The sequence below is a fragment of the Hydractinia symbiolongicarpus genome, chromosome 13, assembly GCF_029227915.1.
Source record: "Hydractinia symbiolongicarpus strain clone_291-10 chromosome 13, HSymV2.1, whole genome shotgun sequence".
NCBI lineage: Eukaryota > Metazoa > Cnidaria > Hydrozoa > Anthoathecata > Hydractiniidae > Hydractinia > Hydractinia symbiolongicarpus.
Window position 1 is genome coordinate 11,170,353 of NC_079887.1, and position 27,377 is coordinate 11,197,729.

At 32.4% G+C, this 27,377-nt stretch overlaps 4 protein-coding genes across 4 annotated transcripts; all 4 read left to right on the forward strand.

The window, feature by feature from the left end:
• Positions 1 to 1,229: 1,229 nt before the first annotated feature.
• Positions 1,230 to 5,301, forward strand: LOC130624009 (ectin-like). Its single transcript, XM_057439566.1, has 5 exons — positions 1,230 to 1,309; positions 2,914 to 2,991; positions 3,101 to 3,320; positions 3,551 to 3,774; positions 4,783 to 5,301. The coding sequence occupies exons 1-5, from the start codon at positions 1,231 to 1,233 to the stop codon at positions 4,881 to 4,883; spliced, it is 702 nt and encodes a 233-aa protein (XP_057295549.1). The 5' UTR covers position 1,230; the 3' UTR covers positions 4,884 to 5,301.
• Positions 5,302 to 8,937: 3,636 nt separating this feature from the next.
• LOC130623067 (5-hydroxytryptamine receptor 4-like) lies at positions 8,938 to 10,188 on the forward strand. The gene has a single exon (XM_057438570.1). The coding sequence runs from the start codon at positions 8,938 to 8,940 to the stop codon at positions 10,186 to 10,188; it is 1,251 nt and encodes a 416-aa protein (XP_057294553.1).
• Positions 10,189 to 19,759: 9,571 nt separating this feature from the next.
• Positions 19,760 to 21,267, forward strand: LOC130624129 (somatostatin receptor type 4-like). Its single transcript, XM_057439697.1, has one exon. The coding sequence runs from the start codon at positions 19,838 to 19,840 to the stop codon at positions 21,050 to 21,052; it is 1,215 nt and encodes a 404-aa protein (XP_057295680.1). The 5' UTR covers positions 19,760 to 19,837; the 3' UTR covers positions 21,053 to 21,267.
• Positions 21,268 to 24,530: 3,263 nt separating this feature from the next.
• LOC130624128 (somatostatin receptor type 2-like) lies at positions 24,531 to 27,089 on the forward strand. Its single transcript, XM_057439696.1, has one exon. The coding sequence runs from the start codon at positions 25,041 to 25,043 to the stop codon at positions 26,277 to 26,279; it is 1,239 nt and encodes a 412-aa protein (XP_057295679.1). The 5' UTR covers positions 24,531 to 25,040; the 3' UTR covers positions 26,280 to 27,089.
• Positions 27,090 to 27,377: the final 288 nt, after the last annotated feature.

Below are 27,377 nucleotides of genomic sequence, written 5' to 3' on the forward strand. Positions count from 1 at the left end.
TCAATATTATAATTTTATTTCTTTTGTGTAAGTATATACCTGAGAGTGAAAATCCCTTGATTGTGGAAAGGACCTAAAAAGATGTCCGCTATGCAAAAGTTTTTCTTATATTAAAGTACGTCTAGAATACCCACCGATTTTAATCACACCTTTGTATATTAATATTAATTCTGAGACAACATGAGCACCGCGCTAACTTGATTAATAGTTGTACTTAATTTCATCTTTTTTCGACTTGCACCAAGTACTTTACTTCTAAATTTGTTCCTATTCGTATTTCTTTATCTTTACTAACCGCTTATACACATAATTTGTACAGATTAAAAAAAAAGTTCCTTGAAATTTTAGAAGAAAACCATGACGTCAGCGAAGATGACGATCATGACATTCACTATGATGAGTATGATAAAAAATATTAACAAAAAACGCGTATATATCGATAATAAAAAACGCGTATATATCGATAATATATGTATATATTGATATCAAAAAACCCGTATATACCGATATACACGTTTGTTTTTTTGTTTATTTTGTTTCGTGATTTTAGGAATATCGCCGACGCTGGTTAATCAGACAGCAGTGTAGAGTGTTTTAGAGTAATCTGAAATGTTCGTTTTTCCACTATTCTCATAGAAAAGTTGATAGCAAAGAAATAATATTACAGTGTTGTCATAACCAATAGAGATATAATAATAAGGTAAAATTATTTTGCTAAATATTTCTTGGTAAACCTCTATTGTGCTAGTTAAAAAATCTTTATCTTCTTTCACATTTCTTTCTGGTATTTTACAATTAACAAATCAATCTGGACAACCCGGAAAAGACAGGGAACAATCGTGCAACCTTATCTTAGGGTTTAAAATATGGTAAAATTGAAAAGAAAATTTTTACTGATGATATCGTTGAGCTTAGTTGAAAAGCAAATAACTATACTGTCCATAGTAAAGTGTTACAAATATCAAAGCTGTTTAAAAAAATGCTGAATAGGAGTAGCAATATCGGGCCATCTTTCATGACTGTTTGACATAAAAAAAGATAAATATGAAGAAGGCAATAAACAAGTACTAAAGACGCAAGCGCAATTACCCACGTGGAAAATTATTTACCCTTCGCGTGTGATAAATTTGAAACGAACTGTGCGGAAAGTGAGCTTAATTCTCTCACCTTAGGAATGATAAACACACTTTTATTTTAACAAGCAAATAATGAACGATTTATCACGCTGGTATGAAGAATACCGAACTGTGCGGATGTATTTGCCAGAAACTTGGCTTGCTTTGGTTCTTGCTTGGCCTTCAGTGCAAACGTAAGTGTGTACCAAACCTTAACAATACATTGTGTAGTTAAACCAGTTGAATTCTTTTTACATTTTTTTTTGTAAGAACTCTTTTCGATTTTCGAAATTTTAAAGCCTACTTCTCGTGGAAAAAAATTTGAGCTCATATGAAATATCTTTGTCAAGGCATCTTTTTTTATTTTTTCAAAAAATATTCGAATTGTCAAACTGAAACGCGATACTGATGCAGCTCCTCTGCCATTTTAATACGAACAACTTCTCCCTGCTCGTCACAGACTCGCCGCCTTGCCACAATGTTTTATATGAAGCGATAATTATGTGACATATCTGCGCCGATCAGGTTTTATATCGGACCAGCCTCCTCCAGGGCCATGTTCGTATCCCCGTCCGATATTAGAAAATATGCAAGATGTCCTGGGACGAGGTTGAGCAATCATGCGTATTTTGAAAATGTGTTATACATTGCTTCTTCTAATTTGTTTTGGTGTAGTCGAGTTTTTTAACTTTTTAAATTGAAACGTTCGTCAATTTTTTTAATAATTATTTATCACTTTTAGGACTTACTTAAGGCTAAAAATTTAAATTTTCTCAGACTACGTTCATACGAATGGATGAAATTAAATCTCATCCCGGGGTGAAAAGATTAAGTGTTTAGATTAAAAGAAATGACAAACTTTGGGTTGTTGTTTTTTTTTAATTCCAAGTGTTTTCTTCGCGGTCATCACAAAAAGAAAAACGAAATGTACGAAGTGTACATTAAGTATTCTTATCCCAGGTGAAAAAATTATTGTATTTACCGTGTTTTCGTCTTGATTTCATCTAGGGATGACATAAATTGGAGTGTTGTTTGCATGCATTTGTTTTCTTGATCATATCTCTTAATGAAGTTTTACGTGTAAACGGCCCCTAAGTATCGAAAGACTCGAAAGGAAAAGTGTGATTATCACGAGGAAAGAACGTGTAGATACACTTTTTTTAATTAAAAATTTCGTTTATGCGTACAATTGATATTTACCTAGGATAGCTTCTTCAGTTCTAAATGGATTCCTAGTGTATTTAAAGCTCCCAATTGATCTACGAAAATCGTGCAAGATATCAATCCTATTCTCATGCTGAGAGCTAAGCAGAAAAGATAGTTTCACACCTTTAGAGTCACTGCTATCACTAGTGAACCCAAGCCTCCCCGAACTAGAATCGGACGCTCTACCACAAGACTACCAGAAATCCCACTTTTGCAGTTGCAATGCGGTTCTACAAAAAACTCTAGACTATTTTGAGCGTTGTTTTTACGCACCTTCTGCATTGGCTAAATAACAACTTGTAACCATTTCAAGCAGTAATTCTGACCTTAAAAGAGTGTGTTCTCAGGAAAACCATGATGCCATTGCAAATTTGTCGACGTCAGCAGTTTTTATTTTCTTCAATTATTTTTTATTAACATAGTGTCAACATAGTTATTTAAAACTTGTTTGCAGTGGTCAAATCTGCCCCACCCCCTTCGTCCTCCGCTATTTTTTATACCTGAAATGCTCAGAGTAAATAGAGTTAAGTAAATATTTCCATTTGTAAGCTGCAGTCCTAAGGATGGAATTTATGTTTCCATTTTCTTCTAGCGTACCACTTTATGGCAGTGGATGAAGAAGGTGATGAAGTTATCAAGGAGGGAGATGTTCATTTGTCACATGGAAGGGGTAGGTTTCTTCTTCTTTTTTACTTGTTTTTACTCAGTTTCTTTATCTTCTGTATTATTGTTGATATGTGATTTAAAATTCATATACATTTTTCTTTTGTACTGTTTAGTGTCAGGACTTTATGCACATAATTTTCTCCGCAGCTTACACGGAGTTCCACCTTTGAATTGGGATCCTGAGCTGGCTAAACAAGCAAAAGAATGGGCTAGAGAACTTGCACAAAGTGGAAAGTTACGACATACAGATTTTTCGGAAGAGTTTTCCGACAATCTGTATTTGTATTACGGCACAGATAAAGCCGCTGCTGCTTATCATGCAGTGCATAAATGGTAAGTTGTTCATTTGTTACTGTCATTGATATTAATGTGGCTGTTTCTTTTGTCGTTGTCGCTGTTGTTGTCGTTGTTGCGCTTGTTGTCGTTGTTTTTATTGTCGTTCTGTCGGTGCCATTGTTGCTGTCCTTGTCGTTAGTTACCATTGTTTTCATTGCATTTTTGTTTAAGTCGTTGTTGTAATCGCAGACGCTGCTTTTCATAATTATCTATCAAATTTATTATAGGTATAGCCAAATTAAAAAATATCCATTTGATACGCATGAATTAAAATCTGAACATTGGATGACAAATGCATTTTCTGCCGTTGTTTGGGACGAAGTGCAATTCTTAGGTATGGGGATTTCTCATCATAATGGCACAAAAGAGTCGTATGTTGTGGCACGTTACTCACCAAGACCAAACGTTGGAAATTATGAAGAACATGTCAAACCTCAATTACAACATAAAGGTATGTACCGGGCGCTGAGGGATGCGAATTTAAATGCCAGAAAATAAGCCGTACCGTTCAGGACCGAACGTTAGAAAGTTCAGTTCTTTGATTACGCAAATTAGCTAACTTTAATGACAGTGCTTTCCTCGTATTTCTTGATTTGTTAAACAAACATGTCAATCCAGGGCATTTTTGTATTTCATCATCATCTATCGCAATCACATTTCTTTCAGCATTGACATTTGTTTGATGATAGACCATATTAAACCACATACAATATTACCCATAATGCAATGAACCATACTAACTAAAGTTCAATTTTTGCTTAACACCACATCCCGATATTTTCGTAATTAACATAAAAATCGGGAATATCGGATTTTCGGGAAATTTTTGGCGTTTTTTATGCGAATGTAACTTTTATTTAGCTGGCAGAAACATGAATCAGAATAAAAAATTGCTTTAAAACTAAAGTAATTAAATTTTAAGTAGATAGTCGTACTTTAAAGAAATTTCAAACTTCCCATGACGTCACAAAAAAGTGCAGACATAAGGAAAATTAATGACCTTTATTTTGTTCCTTTCAAAAGGACATTGTACGAACCATAAATATGTCAAGTTTGATTTAATTTGTACAAGCTCTTAAAAGTTTTGGAAGGTGGTGGCAAAATCCCCCACTCCCACTTTCCCTGCCAACCCCGACCCCACTTTCCGTCATAATATGCTCGAAAAACCCCGGACTGAATAGGTTTAAAGTTGTTCGGTATTTTTAACTGTGAAGTTAGTCCTACTTAAGGTAAAACCCTTAAATAAATTAATAAATGTCTATAATGGAAACCATTTATTAAGTTATTGTTTTTTTTTTACATCTAGGTTCCTTGAGCGATGATTTTAAAAGTTTATTATTGAAATGATGGTTTTTCAGCTTTGACAGCTTTTCTATACCGCTTTACTTGCGGTACCATTTTGCGTGACAGACAGACAGACATATAGGGTATTTTAATATAGATATTGTTTTTTTTGTAGTTGGAAATAAAAATGACATCCATATTCCACCGATCGAAGATCTGGTTCCACCATCGTTTACAAAAGATAAAGAAAAATTGTCAAGAAGTTACCACCAATAATCGAAGACTTGACAGATATTAAGTTAGGAAAAAAGCGTGTACACTTAGTGCCATTTGATTGTTAATTAAATTGAAAATCGAAAATCCTATTTTTGAAAAAAAAAACAACTAAACTAATATATTTCTTTGTAAACAAAAGAGTGAAGTACTGTTCGATTTCATAAAAGTTAAATAGCAATATATAATTATTTTCAGTATCCATACCACACAACGTTCTTTAGTTATCCACGAAGACAACAACGGCATTGTAACTCATTTAAAAAAACGAAATTCAGTTGGGCTAACTGTTCCTATAAACAAGGAAATTAAAAAAAATAACTAAAAAATAATGACAAAGAAAACGAAAAACTTTCTGTATTACCATTTTATACACGCGAATTAATTTGGCTTAAAATCCAAAATTTTACATCATTCTCATTTGACACAAAAGTGACAAATTTAATTTACCTTACTCAGTAGCTAATGAAAACGACTTAAGACTAAAGGCGGGTTTCAAATCAAAACCAACGCGATCGAATCGATCGATGTCGATCAAATTGATGTTACTAGAAATAAAAAATAGCATGGTCTTTTTCAATCGGCATTGACCTGGCAGTCAAATTCGATCGAATTCAAAGGTTCGATTGCTTTCCACTTTTCATCAATCGATTGAAATTTATTTAAGATCATAATTTATACCCACGTGAAAATGGCTGAAAACATTTTAACAAACAGAAATATATTGCATATTTGATGCAACAACAGCAATACACTATTTAACACAAGCAAACGTTAAAAGCTGGAACTGCTAAAAACACGGTACCGATAAGCGATTATTCGCAGTCGAATGTTGAAGAATTTGAAATAGCATTTGTAAAAGAAATTAGGTTGCCTAACCAAAATTTAATATGGAAGTAGCTAAGAGAATCAAAAAAGAGACGGGGCACATCATTTCAATTTCATATAAAATAAGCTCGCCTTCCAAATAAATGATCTTTTTTTTATTAAAATGTTTGAAGTTTGGTGGTTTAGCGCATAACGGTGCCTTTTTGACCTTTTCACCTTTAAATAGTTTGTATTGTGTTTTGAATTGATTTTGATATATTTCTACATGGTGGATATGCGTATTTTACATGCCTAGCCTCACAAATATCGAGGGATATACCCTGTCTATTATTTTCAGGGGGCCATGGTTTAGATGGCGAGTCCTACAGTATTAATGCTCATTTTGAGCTACGCAGACCAAATTTGGGTCCGCGCTCTGTGCTATCTCCCCAATTTCCCTCACATGGCTTGGGTTAAAAATTTTAATTCCTTTTTAATTTTAATTCGATTTTATCTACAAACGGAGATTGTCAGGGAGACCCCTACTAGAAAGCCACCTTAGACCCCTTATTCATTATGCTATTCTTTTATTCAGTTTGGTATAAGGGCTTATTTTATCCTAGCTAACGTTATTTTTGTGATATCTTCGCCAATCTGATGTGAAATACCGTAGCCAAAAAGTATTCAAGCTGGATACAGTTGGCTGCAACAAGATGTTCAAATGGTCTTTCTTGTGCTACTGGCATTTATATAGCTATTACTTTTACTGCAATATAAAAATTGACAAAAGATTATTGATTCAATATGATCAACGTGTGATACTTAAATTTAGTTTTTGCCAAAATTAATTTTGAAACGTCAGGCTGTAGGATGTTTTTTTATTTGAAATAACAATAAATTGTGCAAATTTGAGTGATTGCTTAAACCGAAGTTTGGATAAAGTTTTTCTAAAAAGGGTATTCCGCTTACAGGATTGAGGTAAGCACGGATGTGCGTCATGGTTCACCTGTACCAAGCGCTCATGATGATGTCACTCACTATTAGTTGTTGAACGTTCACGGGAACAAGCTTCATAGAATATGAAAAGCTCGCCCCCTTTTATACTATAATATACATAAGCCAAGATAGTATTGCAACTTTTTGCTTTGCATTGACTGAAAATTATCAACCTCGGCCAAAGTAATTTGATTAAATATTCAAGAAAATTCATAGCTGTAAATCTCCCAATAAACACATTCAATATCAACAATCTTTCAGAGCGCGCCCATTGTGGTCCCCTTACACTTTAATAATAATTATGAAAATCCTGCGTAGTAATGTTGTTATAAGATTGATGATATTTTTCAAAGTCTCTACTTTGGAGCTCCAAAGTAAAAAATCAAAATAAAAGCTACAAAAAACATTATTTTTTCACATATCTATAACATGAAAACATAAAAGCTTTCTCTCCTCGGAGGTAATCAGTGAAGTCCACTGTTAACTTTCGACAAACATAAAAATGGTGATCTTTGGCTAATTCCGCACGTTTAAAGGATAAAGACAGGTGTGTTCTCCCCCCTTTATGTAGTAATTACCGCAATTCCTTTGTAAGAGATAGAAAGAAGTTAATCGTGATAAGTAATTAAGTAGTTTTCTTACTGAATAGTAATGAGCTCTTGTTATAAGAAAGTTCTTCTTTTTTTATAAAAAAATCGGGCGGGTGGTCGACCTTTGTTCTTAAAATTGTAATTTATTTAAAAACAAATACTTAGATGGATAATGACGACGACGACGATGACGTTGGCGATGAGATGACGATTGCAGTGGCTATGACGAGGACAATGACAATGACAATGACGATGACAATGACGATGACAATGACGATGAGAATGACGATGACGATTAAGATGACAATGACGATGACGATGGCGACAATTTATATCAATGCCAATTTCTTCACTGAACCCTATGAAACTTTTACGATCTGTAGCGTGTATCACCTTGGAGGAAAGAATACGGAAGGAGAAACAACTCTTTTAATTCTATTGAAACATTGCGTGAGGTTCTAGCAGGTGTCTGTATAGAAACTTAATTTGAAATTTTGGCGGTTGTGTGACTGAATTATTCGTGAATAACAATTCGCAACTATGATTGGTTATAAAAACGATTAGATAATTTGATGATGAATTTGATGATAATACCAAAACAAGAAGCCACATTGAAATTGGTAAAATTTCTTTTGTTCTTATGTTAACATAATTAGCGAAGAAGCACGTGCTCGACACTTTTGTAAACAAAAAGAAAAAGTTTATATCTCGTTTTAAAACGACGTTCTGTTATAAGAAGTTATTTCTTTAGTTAGAATAAACATTATTCCAGCACACATTTTTTCGGCACTCGTCCGGCGCATATCTATCTATATTGTTTTTCATGATCAAAGTGGTATACTCAAGCCTGCAAAAATAGGTTTATATCATGGTTAAACGCTTATTTCCAAACGTATTGTTGAAGTTTTTAACAGCAATGTTTACCGACTTATATTAGGCACACTTTCCATACTAATATCACGTGCCTACAGCGTGTTACAGTCAGATTTTAATAGAAAAAAGTTAGCCCCTATTAAAGGAGAATATGGAATTTGATCATTTTTTTGCGAAAAAGACTCGGTCGAGCACCTCACGCACTGATTCTTTTGAAATTAAAAACAATAGAAAATTCAATACATTAAAAGCATACAGAAATGAAGTTGTTTCTCCTTCCGTATTCTTTTCTCCAAGGTATCACATATCACTCTAATTTAATGAACGATTATTTATTTTTATATTTTCACACAGAATATAAAGAAGGATGATATGAGGGCTATTCCAATTTTAAAAGTAGAATGAAATTATAAATAAAGTGAAGACTACAATTTTATATAAGTATAAAATTAAATCTAAAATATAAATAATTACAGACTTTTGTCCTTAAATCATTTTTGTTAGAGGCTAATATCAATATCCAAACAACGAATGAGCGAATCATTCTTAGCTCTAACTTCACCTGCCTTTTTAGTATAATTGAACCATTTATGATAAATTTTGTAAAGGAAAACAAGATATATAGAGAGTTCAGAGAAAAAGGAGCAACCATCGACAAAATTTATTTATCATGAACTTTAAGTTAATTCTAATTTTAATTGTAGTCTCTTTGTAATCCTTAATCAGTTGAAAGATTCCCATATCAATTCGTACAAATCTTTAATTCTTGCTTACTAAAAGATCACGAAGGAATGTCAAATAACACACATATTGCAAGTGACGTTGTTTTTATACCAGATATTCATCGCGTAGTGTTAACTATTGCGTACAGTATTATCGCTGCACTTGGCGTACCAGCAAATCTTATGATCTTGATAATTATTATTTGGAATAAAAAATTGCGTCAGTTACCATTAAATCAGTATATAGTGACATTAGCATTCACAGATCTCTTAACATGTGGACTCTCAGCTCCATTTTATATATTCAGCTTAAATGTTGTACCGAATTCTGATATTTTACAAAGTGGTGTACTCTGTAAAGGGTTTTTAACTGTCACTTACTCAAGTGGAATGCTTACTGTATCTGCATTGGCTGCGTTAAGCTTAGATCGTTGCTTGGCAATAATCAAGCCGTATTTATACCACAAATATATCACAAGTAAGAAGGTGTTCGTCTTAAATATTTGTCTATTGATACAAGTTGTCACAATAATGTTACCGGCCTCGATTATGAAGGGACTTATTGTTAACAATACAGTACAAGGACTGGTTTGCATATTGCTTATACAGAATATGAATTTGGTCCATGTAACCCTTTGCATCGTTGCAAATGTGATTTTTCCCTTGCTATTAATCACACTGTGTAATACAATTGTGTTTAAAATAGCTAAAAAGCAATATAAAAAAATTACAGCAGATTTAGCACGTAACAGAGCAAATACGACAAGTTGCTCAACAAGTGTTATGTCATACTCTGCAAGAACGAGCTCTATTTGCACAAGTTTAGGAGTTGGTCGTGCAGGAAAGATACATGTGGTGCTTTCCACTCAAGTCGAATCAGAGAACAAGCCTGACGATACATTGGAAGAGAGACATGCCAATAAGCCAAGTTTTGAAGTTACACATCCTGCTCAAGAAGAATGTGATGGTACAGAAAAATCTAAAACAAACAAGAAAAGCATTTTGCATTCGCTTAAGAGAAAAGATTCAAAACACAAAGAGAAAGATTTAAAAAGTTCAATCTCTCGTTTCAAGTTTCAATATCGAATTTACATTTCAACTTTATCAATGATCATTCTACTTTTTATATTATGGTCTCCATTTCCAGTTATCCGAGTAATGGCAATGTTGAGTTATAATGAGCTGGCGACACATTATGGTTTCTTATATAGTACACTGGGTACCACGATATTATCGTTAATAAATCCATTTGTTATTTTTATTACTAGAAGAGAATTTCAAAAATACGCATGTTTCAAGCAAAGAAAAATAACCCCATAGAACTTCAGTCTGCAAAAATAAACTTGGAAAAATATTGGCTGGAAAATGCATGAAGCAGTTCTTACTATTCTCAATTTGTCATATAATAAAATTCTATCTTTTAAATTTTGTAATTTTGAAAAAGAAAAAGATTTACAAAACTCTTTGCGTATAATATAAAGGAAGGCATAAGTTAAGGCCCAAGTTTTAATTTCATTCGTCATTTACTGTTTTCTATCATTTGATGATTTGGTAATGTGTTACAGGTCTATGTCATTTTTCCCGTTTGCAATTTAGTTTAAAAGCAAGTGTTAAAAGCAGCAAATATTTTGTTATGTAAAATTTTAAGTGAGTAAAATTTTATGTGAGTTAGTATATTTATTATTGTTGCAGAGAACAGAAAACGTACTTATTATTGATCAATTAGACTAAAAATTTTAATGCTGCATTGAGAGGTGTGTTTTGTAATTTGGACATTAATGGAAACATGTGTGTTTATAATTTGGTATTTAAAGATTGTTATTGTGTATTGTAATAATAGTTTGTGTTAAAAGGTTTAATTATATTTGTAAATGATGATTGTAAGAATGTTTGGTTCAAGGTATGGCAAATTTATTTATTTAGCGACATTATGCCATCAAAAATTGCAAATTTTTAAGAGTAAACATTTTTAGCTAACAACTAACCCAAGAGTATTACCTAAATAATAGACTATTTCGACCTAATGTTGGTGGTATAGTGCTCGCTGACAGTACCATGGCAGTACGGACGGTCGTAGTTTAAATCCTCAGTCGAGTCATGCCAGAGACTATAAGAAGGTGATTTCATCCCTTCTTCTTTAATGTTTAATTCGGAAATAGATTGATATACTAGTCAACAATCACTTTTCCATATTTTATTTCTCTTTCTGGCTATCCAAGACGGAGAATTGGCTAATCAATTATTTAGCTTAGCGATTGTTGTGTTTGCATAGCTTGTAAAACTCTGGTCACTCCAAGGATTTTACAGTTTCAACAAACTTGACTTCAACTTGAGTCTCCAGTTCAAATCCTACACCCTTATAAATATGTCATTTAATAATTAGGTATTTGATAGTGTAATTCGGCATAAATAGAAGAAAATGGGAAATTTTGGTCCACTACTACTGCAATACTCAACTAAATGATCTAATGGTATTTCTTTCTTGTGTTAATAATATAAAACAAAAATGTTTTGTGAAATATATCTTTCACTAAAAGCGTAAACAGAACAGAGACAAATTTGTATTATAGTTTAATCAGATTAATTATTTAAAGTTTTTCTACAGCAAGCATTTTTATCATGCAGCAATAATGTAGATTTTATAAAGATTATGCTGTTCTTAAAAGTACATACAATCAAGATTTAGAAAATACGCCATAGCTAACACGTAGTCTAAAAAAGCAATTCAATAAAACATTTTGAAAAAAAACCGTTTCTTAACACAACAAGTAAGGCAAACAAAGAATGATCCTATCTTTGATCCTAGCAGGCCACTAAAGACCACATACCGTTAAACAACAATATGTACCATTCTCTTTCGAATCTATTGTATGTTTTATTATAAATGGAAATATTTGCTTCCAGTTGTATACAATATAGATATTATTATTCACATAATAATAATGAAACATTGCAGCCGATAAAAAATCAAATTAATTCCTTTTGATCTGTTTAAATTGTATTCACAAAAAGCGGTTTTTAAAATTAGCTAAACTAAGCTTTTTAGAACAGAAGTACCTTTTAGATTTAAACGAGTGCCTTTAAGAATCAAACGTTTTGTGGACCAGAACTTGTGTTTAGAATGAGATGCTGTTAAAAAACAGTTAAAGATCAGTAATTATTCCATATGACTTTATGGAAGTATTATCCACTATAGAAACATAAAATAGAAGAATAAACTACACAAACATCTTTAAATAAAAAGAAATGACGAATCTCACAAATATTCGCAGTGGTGTTGTCCCCCTGAAAGACAATCATCGCGTAGTATTAAGTATAGCTTATAATCTTATCGCTGTTCTTGGTATACCTGCTAATTTTTTCATTTTATCAATTATTATATGGAATAAAAAATTGCGCCGTCTGCCGCTAAACCAATATGTGGTTTCATTGGCATTCGCAGATCTTCTTACATGTGGAATTTCAGCGCCATTTTATATATTCAGTGTAAATGTCACACCAAACTTAGATGTTTTACATAGTGGTGTTTTATGTAAAGGAATAATAACCGTTACATACTCCATCGGCTTGCTCACTATGTCTGCCTAAGCAGCCTTAAGCATCGATCGTTGCTTAGCCATAAGAAAGCCATACTTTTATTGCAGATATATCACAAGTAAGGAGGTGTTTATTATAACTATATCACTTGTTATGCAAGTTTTTGTAACTACATTACCACTTGCACTTGCAGATGGATATATCGTTAACAACAATATTCAAGGATTGGTGTGCGGAACTGAAACACAAAATTGAAACCTCATTTACTCAACCTATATCATTGTCAATGTAGTGCTGCCATTATTAGCTATACAGTTTAGGAAGGTTTCAGCTAGTTTGCCTCATAATCAAAAAAATAAACAAAGCTCTGCTTCTAGTGCTCTTTCGTATTCCACAAGAAAGAGTTTCGTTTGGAGAAGATTTTCCACTAGTTTTCAAGATAATCAAGCTATGGGGAATGTTTTCCCAGTTGCAGAAGAATGCTCCATTAACTGTAACGATAAAGAAGGGAATAAAAATGTGAATATGCTTAAGTTAGAAGGAACTCATACGGTTAACAAAGAAGATGATATTGTGCACAATGAAATACAAAAGAACTTCAAAACAAAAGTCAGAAGAAGGGCAGCAAAAATAAATTCTCTAAGGACCTCATTTAAGTCAGGAGAGCCAAAGTACAAAGAAAAGGATTTACCTCGTTTTAAGTTTCAATATCGTATTTACATTTCAACTTTATCCATGATCATTCTACTTTTCATTTTTGGTCTCCATTTCCAATACTTCGGTTTAGAGCAATTCTAGGTTATAAGCATCTGGTGACCACTTACACTTTTTTATATAGTACACTTGCTATTACACTACTTTCGGCGATCAATCCGTTGGTCATTTTTGTCACTAGAAAAGAATTTCAAAAATACATGTGGTTAAATAAAAGAAAAACAACAAGGTTAACCGATAATAGTGGTGCAATTTCGGTTACAACAAAATTTTAAACTAGGCAAAAACCGCGGTGAATCACGTAGTTACATGTTATAGTATGAGGAAATAAACTTCCTTCCATGTTTACTTGGTTTGTTGTTCTGCAGCGTCGACCGGCTGAAGAATATTAAAGGCTATTAATGGATTTAATACTGAAAATTTTGGGATAGCAACAAATCTTTTATTAAAGCACAAAACGTAATATTGACAGACCTTCGATTGTTTATGTTTAACGTGTGATGAAGCAAAGTAGATAAGAACCTTTGTGTTTATATCCTGGTTGTAAATATTCAAAACCTTCGTGGAACGAACACTATTTTGATTTTGATTTTCTTATAATTTGGTAGATTATGAAAATATTTTGCTTTAACATATGTATACATTTGGTTTAGTAAAGATAAAAATATGGAAATTATTTCTTTGTTTTTAAACAGTTAGCTACATTCCTTTTAATCATTACAGTATTTATTCGATCAATATCATCTAGACGCTTACCAAATTTGAAAGTCGTATATATGATTTCTCCGATAGTAGTGAGACCTAATAACACTAAAATATGCACAAACGCACAAAACTATCTTTGACAACACCTAACACCTAACTGAACTGACCTGTTGCAATCCTTCATAGATTGCTGGTTTTACCCCATCAAACTTTCTAGAATACACTTTAATTCTTTTTTATTTTTATAAAAGCTACAAATTCTTTAATGTAGTTTTAAATATTTTCACTATAGCCTTCTACATGTAGAAATATGGTGTAAAAAGCATTTTGAAAGGGTTAATCTAGTTGTTTGTAGTACTCACTTTTTTATAAGCATTACATCTTTTTGGGTTTGGGCACCATAATTTTTAGTAATTTGACATCTTCAGCCTTTAAGGTATGCTTTTAAAAAATGTTGCAAAAAAATGATAATATTTTAATTACAACTGTAAAAAATGGCGCTAAAACAAACAGTATTTTTCTACTTTCCTCATCGACTCAATATTCATAACATTTTTTCTCAGTTCTTTTGAATAAAATTTAGTTTGTTTACAAAGTTTAAATCTTGATAATTTTTTGCTTGTTACACCACGTTTTAAACTGAAAGGTGCAGGCATTTATAAATACGGAGAAATAATTGTTTTTATTCCTTTTATTTCGCGTTTTAGAAAATAAAGCATTATCAATATTTTCTTCTATCCTCCAAGGTTTTAAACACTTACCCACGCTTAGTGTAAATAAAATATTTCGACCGCAGAATAAACTCAAAACATAAGAGTAAGGGAGGAGGAATTTATAATGCCTGCGGTCCGTAACTTTTGACAGCACCATTATAGTCTCGCAAGAATTGAAAATATTAGCATAATTTAAAATCGGGAAAAATATCACTACCGAAGAAAATCGCATTCTGGGCAATATTTTGTCATTCTATTTTTATTGGTTGAGAATATCACGGAAAATCCGATATATATCATTCATCGGCTTAGAATCATGAATATCAGGAAAACGGAGGTGAAGCTTTATAATCAGTAATTCACACAATAATAAAATTTTCATTTAAACGCAACTTAAGCTCGTTTAAGGCTTTTAAAATTAGAAGTGTGTTTCCGATTACTTTTTTAATTATTTTAAAACGAAAGTTATTAAAAAAACTTAATTTCAAAGTTTTTTCTTTGTGCTCTCTTACCATCGAAACAAAATTTGTGCAGGTTTGTAATTGATATACATCAAAAACACAATAAATAACATAGAACAGTAGGAAGGCGTTTGTTTCAAACCATTTCTATTTTGGTTTCAAACTTATAAATGTATGAACTTGATGTTAGAATGAATAGATTTTATTTTGATAAGGTGTTGCGCCAAACGTTTGAAGGAGTTATTTGATCAAAGTCACAATAGAGCGATTATACTAAATCAACAAGGATATTTAGTCATTGGTCTGTTTACTAGCAGGTGGAATGCGTTTCTTTCTACACGAATCAGTATGGGTGAGATTTGAGCCATAGTAAATAGATTTTATTACGGGCTCTTCGAAGTTAATAAATATTCAGAAAGTTTCTTCTTGTAGACAACACAAGATAATTTTTTTCGCTTTTGATTAAAAGGTTTTAGAACGGCATTTTTCTTGTATTATGGATGGTTTTGGTTTGGAGATCTTGTTCCAGATATATGGGCCACGATACGAAATGGAAAATTGACTGAACTTTGTTTTCCTAAATGGTATATAATACAGACCAGTAAATCTAATGACATGTTTGTTTTTCATTGCATTCTTAAAAACACCACCAGCAGCTTCTTTTTTTTCTTGACCTGTATAAAAACAAAGTGTCTGAAGGATGATTATTCGAAAGGTATATAAATATTCATACGTTTAAACAAAGGCCTAAAATGTGTAAATTTGTTTTGAAAAGCAATGAATCTTGTGGTATGCTTTGCTGTCGATAGAGAGATTCTAGTTTATTACTTACCTATTTTATGTTTCCATAGTTCAAGTAGCTATAAACAAAAGAGTAATATAATTGTATGAGACATTGTTTGTTTAATACATAACGAGCCTATAAAGAGAAAGAAAAATTTTGAATTAAAGATAGTGATATGTTTATTCTATTCTACATTTTCATCAAGTGCACTACCTAGAAATGTAATATCTGTCGCGTAGTGAATTTTGTCCATTCCTACTGCCAGTTCTTAAAATGGGGAAATTATGTAGTTGTTTTTTGTGTTTGATGAAAAAGGATGTATTTAGTCTTTTTTATATAAATCAAAGCAGTCCTTTAATTTTGCTAGTTTTGTGTTCATTGTGACGCAAAGTGTTTTTATACTATTTTGGAAATAAAATATATTTGTATCGTATGTGAACATGATCAGCTGAAGTATATTAGAGCAATTTATTAGGTCGTTTACGTATATTAAAAACAAAAGTGGATCAAGTATAAAGCCCTGAGGAACTCCGTGTTTGATTGTTAGTTAGTTTGTTTTTACCTTGTCGTCAAAACTGAAATATTGTTGTCGATTACATCAGTAACTTTAAAACTAATCAAAGTTAGATCCACTGATATCGTACGATTTAAATTTCCCCAGTAATATGCCGTGATCAAAATAGTCAAATGCTTTAGACAGACCATTCTCAAACTTTTTTATGCCATCAATAAGTTGCATTATCGCAGGCTCTGTGGAGTGCTTGTTTTTAAATTCAAACTGTTTTTTCGTAAAATATCGCGTGTTCGGTAAAATAATAAAATAATCTGTTATACATTATTTTTCCTAAAATTTAAAAAAAAAGCGTCGGCAAAATAGAAATTGACCAAGAGTGTGTTCGTAAAAATAAAGGCTTCAGTTTTTCATATTCTTATCAAAAACTTTTAAACATGTTTTGTATTTTCTGAATTTAACCACTGAATAATCTTTAAGAACATTAAGAATTTAATCAAACCGTGAAAAACGCACGTGACATGAATTCAAAATATTAGAAATATGGCAGTCGGATTACAATAATTTCTTAGACGGTCTTTGCATGTGATTAAAGCTAAAGGATGGCGTATTTTTCTTGGTAAAATGGAATAAACTTTATCGTCTGCTCGCGTATTGTTAAAACAGAAGTATTGTCCCTTCCTTTAAAGCCATAAATATTCTAGATTAAATTTAATATTATTATTTTTAATTTAAACTTTTTATCCCTATTTCTTCAAATACAATACTTCGGTCTTAGCAATATAGCAATACGAACCTTCAGACACTTCCTTGTTCTTTGCTAATATTTAAAAATGAAGAATAGATTCTAAGTTCCTATTTTCATAAGAGGTCACTTGTTTTAATTATTTTTTTTTTTACGTTTATGATATAGAATAACATTCGTTCCTAGCATAAGGGGCAGGATAGTAAAACAACAAAATCTATATTATAATGTAACGGACGGACGTATATGGGATACGTCCGTCCGTCCGTCCGTCCGTCCGTCCGTCCGTCCGTCCGTCCGTCCGTCCGTCCGTCCGTCCGTCCGTCCGTCCGTCCGTCCGTCCGTCCGTCCGTCCGTCCGTCCGTCCGTCCGTCCGTCCGTCCGTCCGTCCGTCCGTCCGTCCGTCCGTCACGCAAAATGGTAGCTTAGCTGTGAAACTACCATGACAAACGCAACGCATGTTGATCTTGTAATCTTGATGATTATTATTTGGAATAAAAAATTGCGTTGGTTACTGTTAAATCAGTATATAGTGACATTAGCATTTACAGATCTTCTAACATGTGGACTTGCAGCGCCATTTTATATATTCAGTTTAAATGTTGTACCGAATTCTGATGTTTTACAAAATGGCGTGTTATGTAAAGGATTCTTAACTGTTACATACTCAACCGGAATGCTTACTGTATCAGCATTAGTTGCTCTAAGTATCGACTGGTATTTAGCAATTGTTAAACCGTATTTATACTGCAAGTACATGACAAAAAAAATGGTGGTAATATTCAACCTGTGCCTTCTTATACAGGCTGTTGTAAATGTGTTGCCGTGTGTATTTATAAAGGGCTACTTTATGAATAGCAATATCCAAGGATTGGCTTGTATCATGGTACCTGAAAACGTGCATTTAGTTTGTTCAATTTATATTATTGTTGTTAATGTTGCAGTACCATTGTTAACAACGACACTGTGAAATATAGTTGTATTTTGTGTGGCTAAGCAATAAAATACAAGAATTAAGGCAGAGTTAGCACGCAATTTAAAAAAAAAGCGAGCTATGACCCAAATGTTACATCGTGTTTAAGAACAGCTACTCATTCTGCTACAAGTTCTCTCGCAAGTGTACAAGTAAATAATATCAGAAAGGTGTTTCCAATTGATATTCAAGAAAATAAAAAAAGAAACACGGAGAATAACAATAAAGATAATAATTTGCACCAAGAATATAATGTTAAACAGAGCAGTAAGTCACAGTCATCCATGGTAAAACCTTTGCAATTGTCATTAAAGAAAAGAAAATCAAAAGACAAGGCGAAAGATTTTAAAAGTTCATTGACTTGTTTCAAGTTTTTATATCGAATTTACATTTCAACTTTATCCATGATCATTCTACATTTCATTTTTGGTCTCCATTTCCAGTTGTCCGAGTACTAGAAATGCTGGGTTATAATGAGATGGTGACACATTATGGTTTCTTATACAGTACACTAGGTGTAACAATATTGTGCGCAATAAACGCAATCGTTATTTTCATAACAAGAAGAGAGTTTCGAAAATGCACTTTTCTTAAGCGAAAAAATATAGGTGAGGCAGCATAAATGTTGAAATACCAGTAACTTCTGGAAATATTGTCGTAATAGATATGGGACTTCCCACGACTACAACTGACTGAGAACTTAATTAACCTGGATATCTCCTTTTTGTCTGCTTTAAACTTTATCCTGATGTAATTTTTTTCAAAAAAAAAATTTGTTTTGATGTAGAAACTACGTAATAACTGTTTAATATTTTTTTATGTTGAAGTCACGTGGACGGACTTCACGTTGGATACCGTTACCGCACAAAACATTTTCATTTCTAAATGCACTAAAAATTATTTAAATGACCCTAAAACTAAAATATAAGCAAGTGGTGTGCCACACCCTTTCAAAGTAGGTCTATCTAATAACTTCCTGACGTATTAGTGATTTTCTTTATTGAATTCTTATATTTTTTTCTACATTTACGCATTTTTGCCTTTTTACGCCCAGCGAACCTTCTGGTAATTCACTGTTTTTAGTTGTTTTAGTGAACTTTGAACCCTAAAAAACTATATATTTTGTACTGAAAAGTAGCAGAAAGTGCAATTAAAGCAATCAACGCTACTTTCCATTAAAAAAACCGAATCAATTTTTTCAGACATTTTGTCTGGAGACTGTATTTCTATTTTAACCGATGTCGCAGAAAATTATTTCTTTAGAAAAAATACTTAAAAAGAATATGCATTCCATCACGGTTTACCTGGGAAATCTCAACCTATAAGAGCACGTAATTTCATCAAGTTCTCTAATTTTTTTTGTTTCCTGCTGTTATTTTATGTTGTTTGTCAAAAAAAATTTGATTAAAAAAAATATGTTTATAACAAAAATAACAAAGTGTATGCCTGTATGTTGTTACAACACCGGTATTTCTTATTTCCTGTTGAATTTAAAATTTTGACTAATGCAAAAAACCCTATTCTTTCTGGTATAAAATATTTATTTCTATTTTTTCACATGCGTTAATGAATTAATAGAACAAAAAAGCGATTGAATAAAACTAATCCTTAAAAACCTCATTTTATTGAAACTCAAAACGAGTGGGCTGCAACCTTGGCTTTACCATTATAAGTAGACATTTAAAATTTCTTGTGTATACAAAATGTTTCTGAATTCACATTTTGTATCTAAATAGAAAGTAGTTAGCATAACAAGAAAGCAGCAAAGGTTTTAATAAAAAAAGTTTTGAACTTTTAAGTCAAGAAACACTATTAAAAAAAACAAAATGTTAAACACAACGCATGTTGATACTGATGTTGAACTTCTAACTGATGTCCATCGCATATTATTGACAGTGATGTACAGTATTATCGTTGTATTTGGTGTACCAGCAAATCTTATGATCTTGATAATTATTATTTGGAATAAAAAATTGCGTCAGTTACCATTAAATCAGTATATAGTCACATTAGCATTTACAGATCTTCTAACATGTGGACTTGCAGCGCCATTTTATATATTCAGTTTAAATGTTGTACCGAATTCTAATGTTTTACAAAATGGCGTGTTATGTAAAGGATTCTTAACTGTTACATACTCAACCGGAATGCTTACTGTCTCTGCGTTGGCTGCGTTAAGTATCGATCGTTATTTAGCAATCGTCAAGCCTTTCTTATACTGCAAGCATATTACAAGACAAAGGGTGCTGATATTAAATCTCTCTCTGTTCGTTCAAGTTCTTTTAGTAACACTTCCATCTACAATTATAAAAGGATACTTTGTGAACAGCAGTATCCAAGGATTAGCGTGCAGAACGATATTAGGAAATATGAACTTGGTGTATTTATATTTTCTATTCGTTGTTAATGTCGTGCTACCATTGTTGGCAATCACACTGTGCAATATAGTTGTGTTTAAGGTAGCTAGAAAGCAATATAAAAAAACTAAAGCAGATTTTGAACTTCGAGCACGAGAAAGCTGGGTTTCCCAAAGTGTGGTATCACACACAGCAACTCGGGTTGTTACAAAGTTTTCTACTAATGTTAATCGTGTGAGAAAAGTACATCCGATTCAAGATCAAATCGAATCAGAAAAGAAGTCTAGTAAAAAAAAGGGAACGAAAGGTAACAACATGCCAAGTTTTGAAGTAGCATATTCTGTTCCAGAGAAGTGTGGCACTATACACAACGCTAAAACACAGAACACGTGTTTAAAAGAAAAAGATAAGGATTTCAAACGTTCATTGTCTCGTTTTAGGTTCCAATATCGAATTTACATTTCAACTTTATCCATGATTATTCTACTTTTCATATTTTGGTCTCCATTCCCAATCCTTCGAGTTATTGCAATGATGGGTTACAAAGAACTGGTGACGAACTATGGTTTTTTATACAGTACACTGGGTACGGCACTGCTCTCTGCAATAAATCCAATCGTAATTTTTGTAACCAGAAGAGAATTTCAAAAATACACATGTATCCAACGAAAAAAAAAATCGTAGTCACGCAGAAAGTCATTAAGTACGTGCAAACAGTATAAAAATTTCTTTTGTAAATTTGTTAGCAATTTTTTTGTATTTAAGGCATCTTCTTGGCTTGGCTTCGCTTCAGTGTAAAAATTTTTAACCATTGTTTCATTTAGTTTTTGACTGCTATTGTTTTGAAGAAAACAAAATTGTTAAGCTTTGCGTGAGTAAAGGGTAATTCAACACCAACAGGAACCCAAGTCCTTTCTGGCGTTTATCTCCAATTATATCGGCTTTCATTGAGAGAATTTGTCATTTCTTTAACTTATTTAATTTACCTTTTATTAAGGTTGACAATAAACCTTATAATATCACAGTTGCAGGGGAAGTTTGGTGTGCTACGAGAGCTCAGGGGTAGACAAGTAACATTGGCACAATTAAATTTTTTGCTGATGAGAGCGTATTGCCACCAGCCCTTATAAGTCCATCCTTGTATAGGCCAAGCAGCGTATAAGCGAATAGTTTTTCTTGTCTAGGGTTATTTGCGGAAAGTTAACAGTATAGTTTGAAAATATCTACCATTAGAGTACCAAACAGTGTGCAGCTATTCGTCATTGTTACACAACTTTTGTAATATCAAATCCTCTTTTTTTTTCTTCTTTTTATACAGCAATAATAACAGAAAATAAAATAAAATCTTATATCCTAAATAAATTTATTTAATAATTTTTAAATAAGAAAGGCAAAGAAACGAACAAAAGCCTACCATCTATTTTTATTACGTGATGTACAAAAGAAGTATCTCAAGAATTTTGTAAGAATAAAAACGATGAATAACACTTTTCATTATCGACTTTCATACAGCGCAGTCTGGGAACTAGTAAAGCGCTTGTAGGGACATTTTTTCATAATGGTAGCGCAACTAGAAAAAAACAACAACATTAGCAGAAAATTTAACTTGTATCTTTACCTATGGAGGTATAAAAGAACTTTTTTTACCTCCATGCTTTACTATTATAACACTAAAATTAAAGAAGAATACTTTTTAATGGTTTATGGGCTGTATTCTATCCAAAAAATACAAAATTCAAGGTTATTAATGACTAAAAACTGTTGATTCCGTCATAAGGTTAGCCTAGCTAATAAGTCAAGCGCCCAACGTGTTAAACCAGAAAGAAATGTTATTATTAGCACCACATTGCTAATTTTTATTGTTATTTTTAAAAAGTATTGTCCCAAACAGTTACTATCACTATATTTCAAAAGTAAGCAAGTGCAGTTAGCTAGCTAACCAGGTAGCTGGCGAAGGGTAGGTGTAGTTTAAACCAATTAACTTTAGTTAATTTGGCAAGTACACAGTAACAGGAAAAACATCACTGTAACTACTTTTGTTATATTATCATTATGTTAGCTGTTAGTTACATCTACATTAACTCTAAATTTACAAAAACAATTAAAATCTATTATCCACAAAAATTTCTACCACAAAGTTTTTTTATTTTTTGTCCACAAAAAAGTTTTCGTTTTTTGACAATACTGATTTTTACTAAATCTTTAGCATCAGAGAAAATGTTTTATGTAAAAATCTTTATCAACATTTGACATATATAATCTTTTAGTTAATAATGTATAAATACAGAAAGTAATTCTCGTAAAACATGCACGATTCCAGCAAATGAAAAATAAAAGTCTTTTATTTTATGTCCTTGTCTGTATCGAAACAACAAGATTATAATAGCTATAAGTATGTTTTTATTGTTTTTACTAATTCGCTTTTCATCCGATGGCTTTCCATTCAATCACAATTTTTTAAACTTTTTTACGAGATACTAAACCATAGTCAATGGAATTTAATTCGCTTTTAGAATTTAATTATAATTTAATTCACTTTTAGATAATCACGTAATTAAGACAGTATAGGCTAGCTACATATGCAGTTGTGAAATTTTTAATAACCTTGCGTCCAAATTTGACATTGGTCTTTGATGATTATTTATATATTGAATCTTTTAGTTTGATATTGGATTGTCTATTTCTTTTAGCTAGCTAGCTCTAATTCATGTTTGGTTGTCCTTGTTCTAGGTAGCCATAGCCAAACATACATTTTACATAGGTGGTTTCAGTCATCTATCTATATTTAATTTAATCAATGAAGGTTGATTATAAGAAAAAGATGTGTCATACTTTAGTCCATGCTTATTGTCTTTGCAGCCACATAGCTAAAAGCACACATTTTACCATCATCCAACTTTGAACTTCGTAAAAGTTAATAACTATAAGTTGTTCGTACTTGAAACGTTTTAATAAAGTTAATATACGGCAGAGAGGACTAGCAGCACCATTTCACCACGTTATTTAAAAGTTAAACGTTGGTATAAAATGCAAAGAATTAGGAAAGAAACAACAGAACGTTACACAATTCTGCCATTTTCCGTATGACACAAATAATTCTATGTGAGAAGGTGACCGAGAAACTTAACTGGGCCATCGATTCAAGCAAAAACAGGTTGAAATTTGTCCCTACAAGCGCTTCACTCGTTCCTAGACTGCGTTGTATGTAGTAAAATCTAAATATAATAATATATAATTTTTACAAAATGTTGTTTCGCCTGTCACAATTTTTTTAAAAAAAACAACCTCTCAAAATAGCACACTGAACAGTTGGCTTTGTAGCTACTTGTAACTTAATTTAATGTATTATCTCTCTGCCCAAAACATTATACTTATAACCGTGGAAGTACTCTGTATGAATTAAATTGGAGTAAAATAATAGAAATCTACTCTTAAAAGCGTGGAAATAGCTGCTATGGGTGTTGTACTTAACTTGCGGTATGTCGCGGAAAGGTACAAAATGCGCCGTTGCTGAACATTAAGCTGGAAGGAATAATTCATACTTTTATAGTCTTTAGCATGATCTACAGGACTCTTCAGCAATCGAAACGTAAACTCTATCACAAGGCCACCAGTCGGTAAGGGGCACCAGTCGGTGAAGGCCAAAAGTAAAGGCCATAAAGACAGCTGGTTGATTTAAACTGAAATATTTTTTCAGCGACAGTGTTTTCTAGCGATATTATATTATAGCAACTTACACCAACTATAGAGTTTCTGTATAGAAGCAGTTCAACAGCCCTCTAGGGCTTAGCGCCCCTCTCAAAAAACACTTGTTTCTTGGTTAAAAATTAAATTAAAATGTCATATGAGATATGCGCTCTGGTATATAATTCTTGCAGAAGCGCTGTGGCAATTTGATGTGCTTTAAAAATTACAATATGGTTCGTCATGGTTTTCTACAGAATATGACGTTTTACAGGTTTTGATGTATTGCTCTGTGCCAACACCAGTTTTACACTCATACAAAAATGTCGAACAAAACCAGTCCACGCACGGAGTGTCATTCTGAGTGTGAAATATTACATTGAGTCTCTTAGCTAGTTTTATAAATGACTTTCTAACGATGAAAATTCTTTCGATTCTTTATATTTCTCAATCAGAATGTTCAACCTATTGCGCATTTGTTTAAAGATTTAAAACACCACCCGATAATAAAGTACTCCATATGTAATCTGATTTCAGGTTTATATACAGGCTACCGAACTTTTCAATAAAAATAAAACTTCAGTTAAAATAGCACTGCTTCAATTTTCTTAAAAACAATTTAAATTCTTTATCCCAGAAACATCCACTCCTATGCTTTCATGCTGCGTGAATTGAACAAGAATGAAAATAAATTAACACCTTGTTAAGTAGAAAAAGACAAATATAAAAAAGTATAGTAAATATAAAAAAGAGTAAATATAAAATAAATAATGGTTATAACATAACCAGCCGTTATTTTTGTTCTTGATTGGTGTTAAGAAATATATTAACTGTCCAGTTTTTTATGCAAACCACACCTGCTATGTTAACTTTAAGAATTAATATTTCGGGGATCAGAACAAAAATTTTCTTGTATTTGAACAGGCAGAAATATATTGTCTCCTTGATCTGAGTAAATCACTTGGTATAGTCTTAAAAAGAAGAAGAAATGTCAAATAAAACACACATTGCATATGACGTTCTTCTCATACCAGATATTCATCGCGTAGTATTAACTATCGCGTACAGTATTGTCGCTGCACTTGGTGTACCAGCAAATCTTATGATCTTGATAATTATTATTTGGAATAAAAAATTGCGTCAGTTACCATTAAATCAGTATATAGTGACATTAGCATTCACAGATCTTTTAACATGTGGAATTTCAGCGCCATTTTATATATTCAGTTTAAATGTTGTACCGAATTCTGATGTTTTACAAAATGGAGTGTTATGTAAAGGATTTTTGACTGTTACTTATTCAACTGGAATGCTTACTGTATCAGCGTTAGCTGCGTTAAGCATGGACCGTTGGTTAGCGATAATCAAGCCGTACATATATTGTAAATATATCACAAGCGAAAAAGTGTGCATTTTAAACATATGCCTTCTTTTACAAGTTATTCTAACGATGTTGCCTGCTACGATCATAAAGGGGTACATTGTAAACAATAATGTTCAAGGTTTAGTTTGTATATTTCGAACTGACGGCACGAACATCGTTTATTCAAGCTATGTCATTGCTGTTAATGTTGTACTGCCATTGTTGGCAATTACACTATGCAATACAGTTGTATTTAAAGTGGCTAGAGAACAGTACAAAAAAATAAAGGTTGATGGGACACAACAACAGGAAAATATATCAAAATGTGCCCCGAGTGTTATAGCAAATTTCAGTGAGGTGGAAAGTGTCAAAAATGTTTACATGTCTCTTAATCAAGGTGAGAATCAAAATAACTCTCGTAATGAAATAAAAATAAAGAATGCAACATGCTTTGAAATCACGCATTTCATACAGGGTTTATGTACGAACGATAAAGCAACGTCGTCAACTGCAATTTTGAGTGCAGCAAATCAAAATTTTCATAACAGGAAAGCATTTAAGGAGCAAAAATCAAAAAACAAAGAAAAAGATTTAAAAAGTTCAATCTCCCGTTTTAAGTTTCAATATCGAATTTACATTTCAACTTTATCCATGATTATTCTACTTTTCATATTTTGGTCTCCATTTCCAGTTATCCGAGTACTAGAAAGGCTGGGTTACAATGAGCAGATGACACAATATGGTTTCTTATATAGTACACTGGGTACCACGATATTATCGTTAATAAATCCATTTGTTATTTTTATTACTAGAAGAGAATTTCAAAAATACACATGTTTCAAGCGAAAAATAACAACAAGATAATGAAGGATTTGAATGTCAGTAATGACACTGGAAGAATAAAGTAAGGGAAAGCGATTTTCGTCAATATGGTTTATCTACATAGCATTCAACCAGAATAGTTGTAAACTTTATTAAAAGTAGTCGAACTTTCTGGGCTTCAGAACATTCTCTCAGATAAAAAAGGGGTCGAATATATTTGTTTGTGAAAACTTGAAACTGATGTACAAATATTTGGAAAAAAGGTGAATGTAATCTTTCTATTATTTAGTAACTATTTAACTCCCCTGTTCCAAATACACATCTCTGGGGAATATTTCGTGTAAGATCCTATCCTAGGTTCTTTTTGCTTGAAAATTTATTCACTTACTTGTGTGCCTACTGCGCTCATTGATTTGGGTTAGCTACAAGACCCCTACATGTCGTCAAGCAAACAGCATTTTGCATGAAATCGTACAATAGCTAGACCTCTTCACCCATACTTTTAAACTATCATGTCAAACCCGTAATGCACTTGAGGTTTATAAGACACTTTAAGGTCGACACTGTTACATAAAAACTACAAAAAAATCTGAGCTTTTTAAGTCTAGTTGGCCACTATCTTTCGTAAAATATATTGAGACTAGGTGGTAAATTCGCCATGTTTTAAAGCCTTTGTTACCCTTATGTAGCACACGTGTTAAAAAATGCGACTAGCACGATTTAAATGCTAAGAACCTAACCTGCGTGTTTGAAAAATCTCATTTCCCCAGCCAGTCGGCTGGCGACAATTCGCGATTTAATGCTTTTCCCAAATTGTTTGAAAAAAAGGTGGGGGTTGAGGTCGTGCTAGATAAGGTGACTAGCAGATTTTAAACGAAAGTCTACTAAACATACAAGTGTCCAAAACTGCCTGTCTCAATACTTAGGCCGTAGCTTATCCTTATATAGCCTTAGGTATGATTACACCGATCAAGTTGAGGAAAGAAGGGGAAACTGCCTTACTATTGTACTTTTTTACGACTTCCTTAAGATATTTGGCAGACATAACAACTAATACAAGCGAACTAACATAGTAGCCTTATTCTTATGTTTAGACATGTGAATAAATGCTAACGTCAACGAAATTGGAAAAAAAATGAG

Excerpts from the sequence above, each read along its gene's own strand:
- LOC130624009 (XM_057439566.1), top strand. The coding sequence starts at position 1,231 with ATGAAGAATACCGAACTGTGCGGATGTATTTGCCAGAAACTTGGCTTG. Across the intron at positions 1,310-2,913 it reads GCTTGGCCTTCAGTGCAAAC|CGTACCACTTTATGGCAGTG; the intron begins GTAAGTGTGTAC and ends ATTTTCTTCTAG. Across the intron at positions 3,321-3,550 it reads TATCATGCAGTGCATAAATG|GTATAGCCAAATTAAAAAAT; the intron begins GTAAGTTGTTCA and ends AATTTATTATAG.
- LOC130623067 (XM_057438570.1), top strand. The coding sequence starts at position 8,938 with ATGTCAAATAACACACATATTGCAAGTGACGTTGTTTTTATACCAGAT.
- LOC130624129 (XM_057439697.1), top strand. The coding sequence starts at position 19,838 with ATGTTAAACACAACGCATGTTGATACTGATGTTGAACTTCTAACTGAT.
- LOC130624128 (XM_057439696.1), top strand. The coding sequence starts at position 25,041 with ATGTCAAATAAAACACACATTGCATATGACGTTCTTCTCATACCAGAT.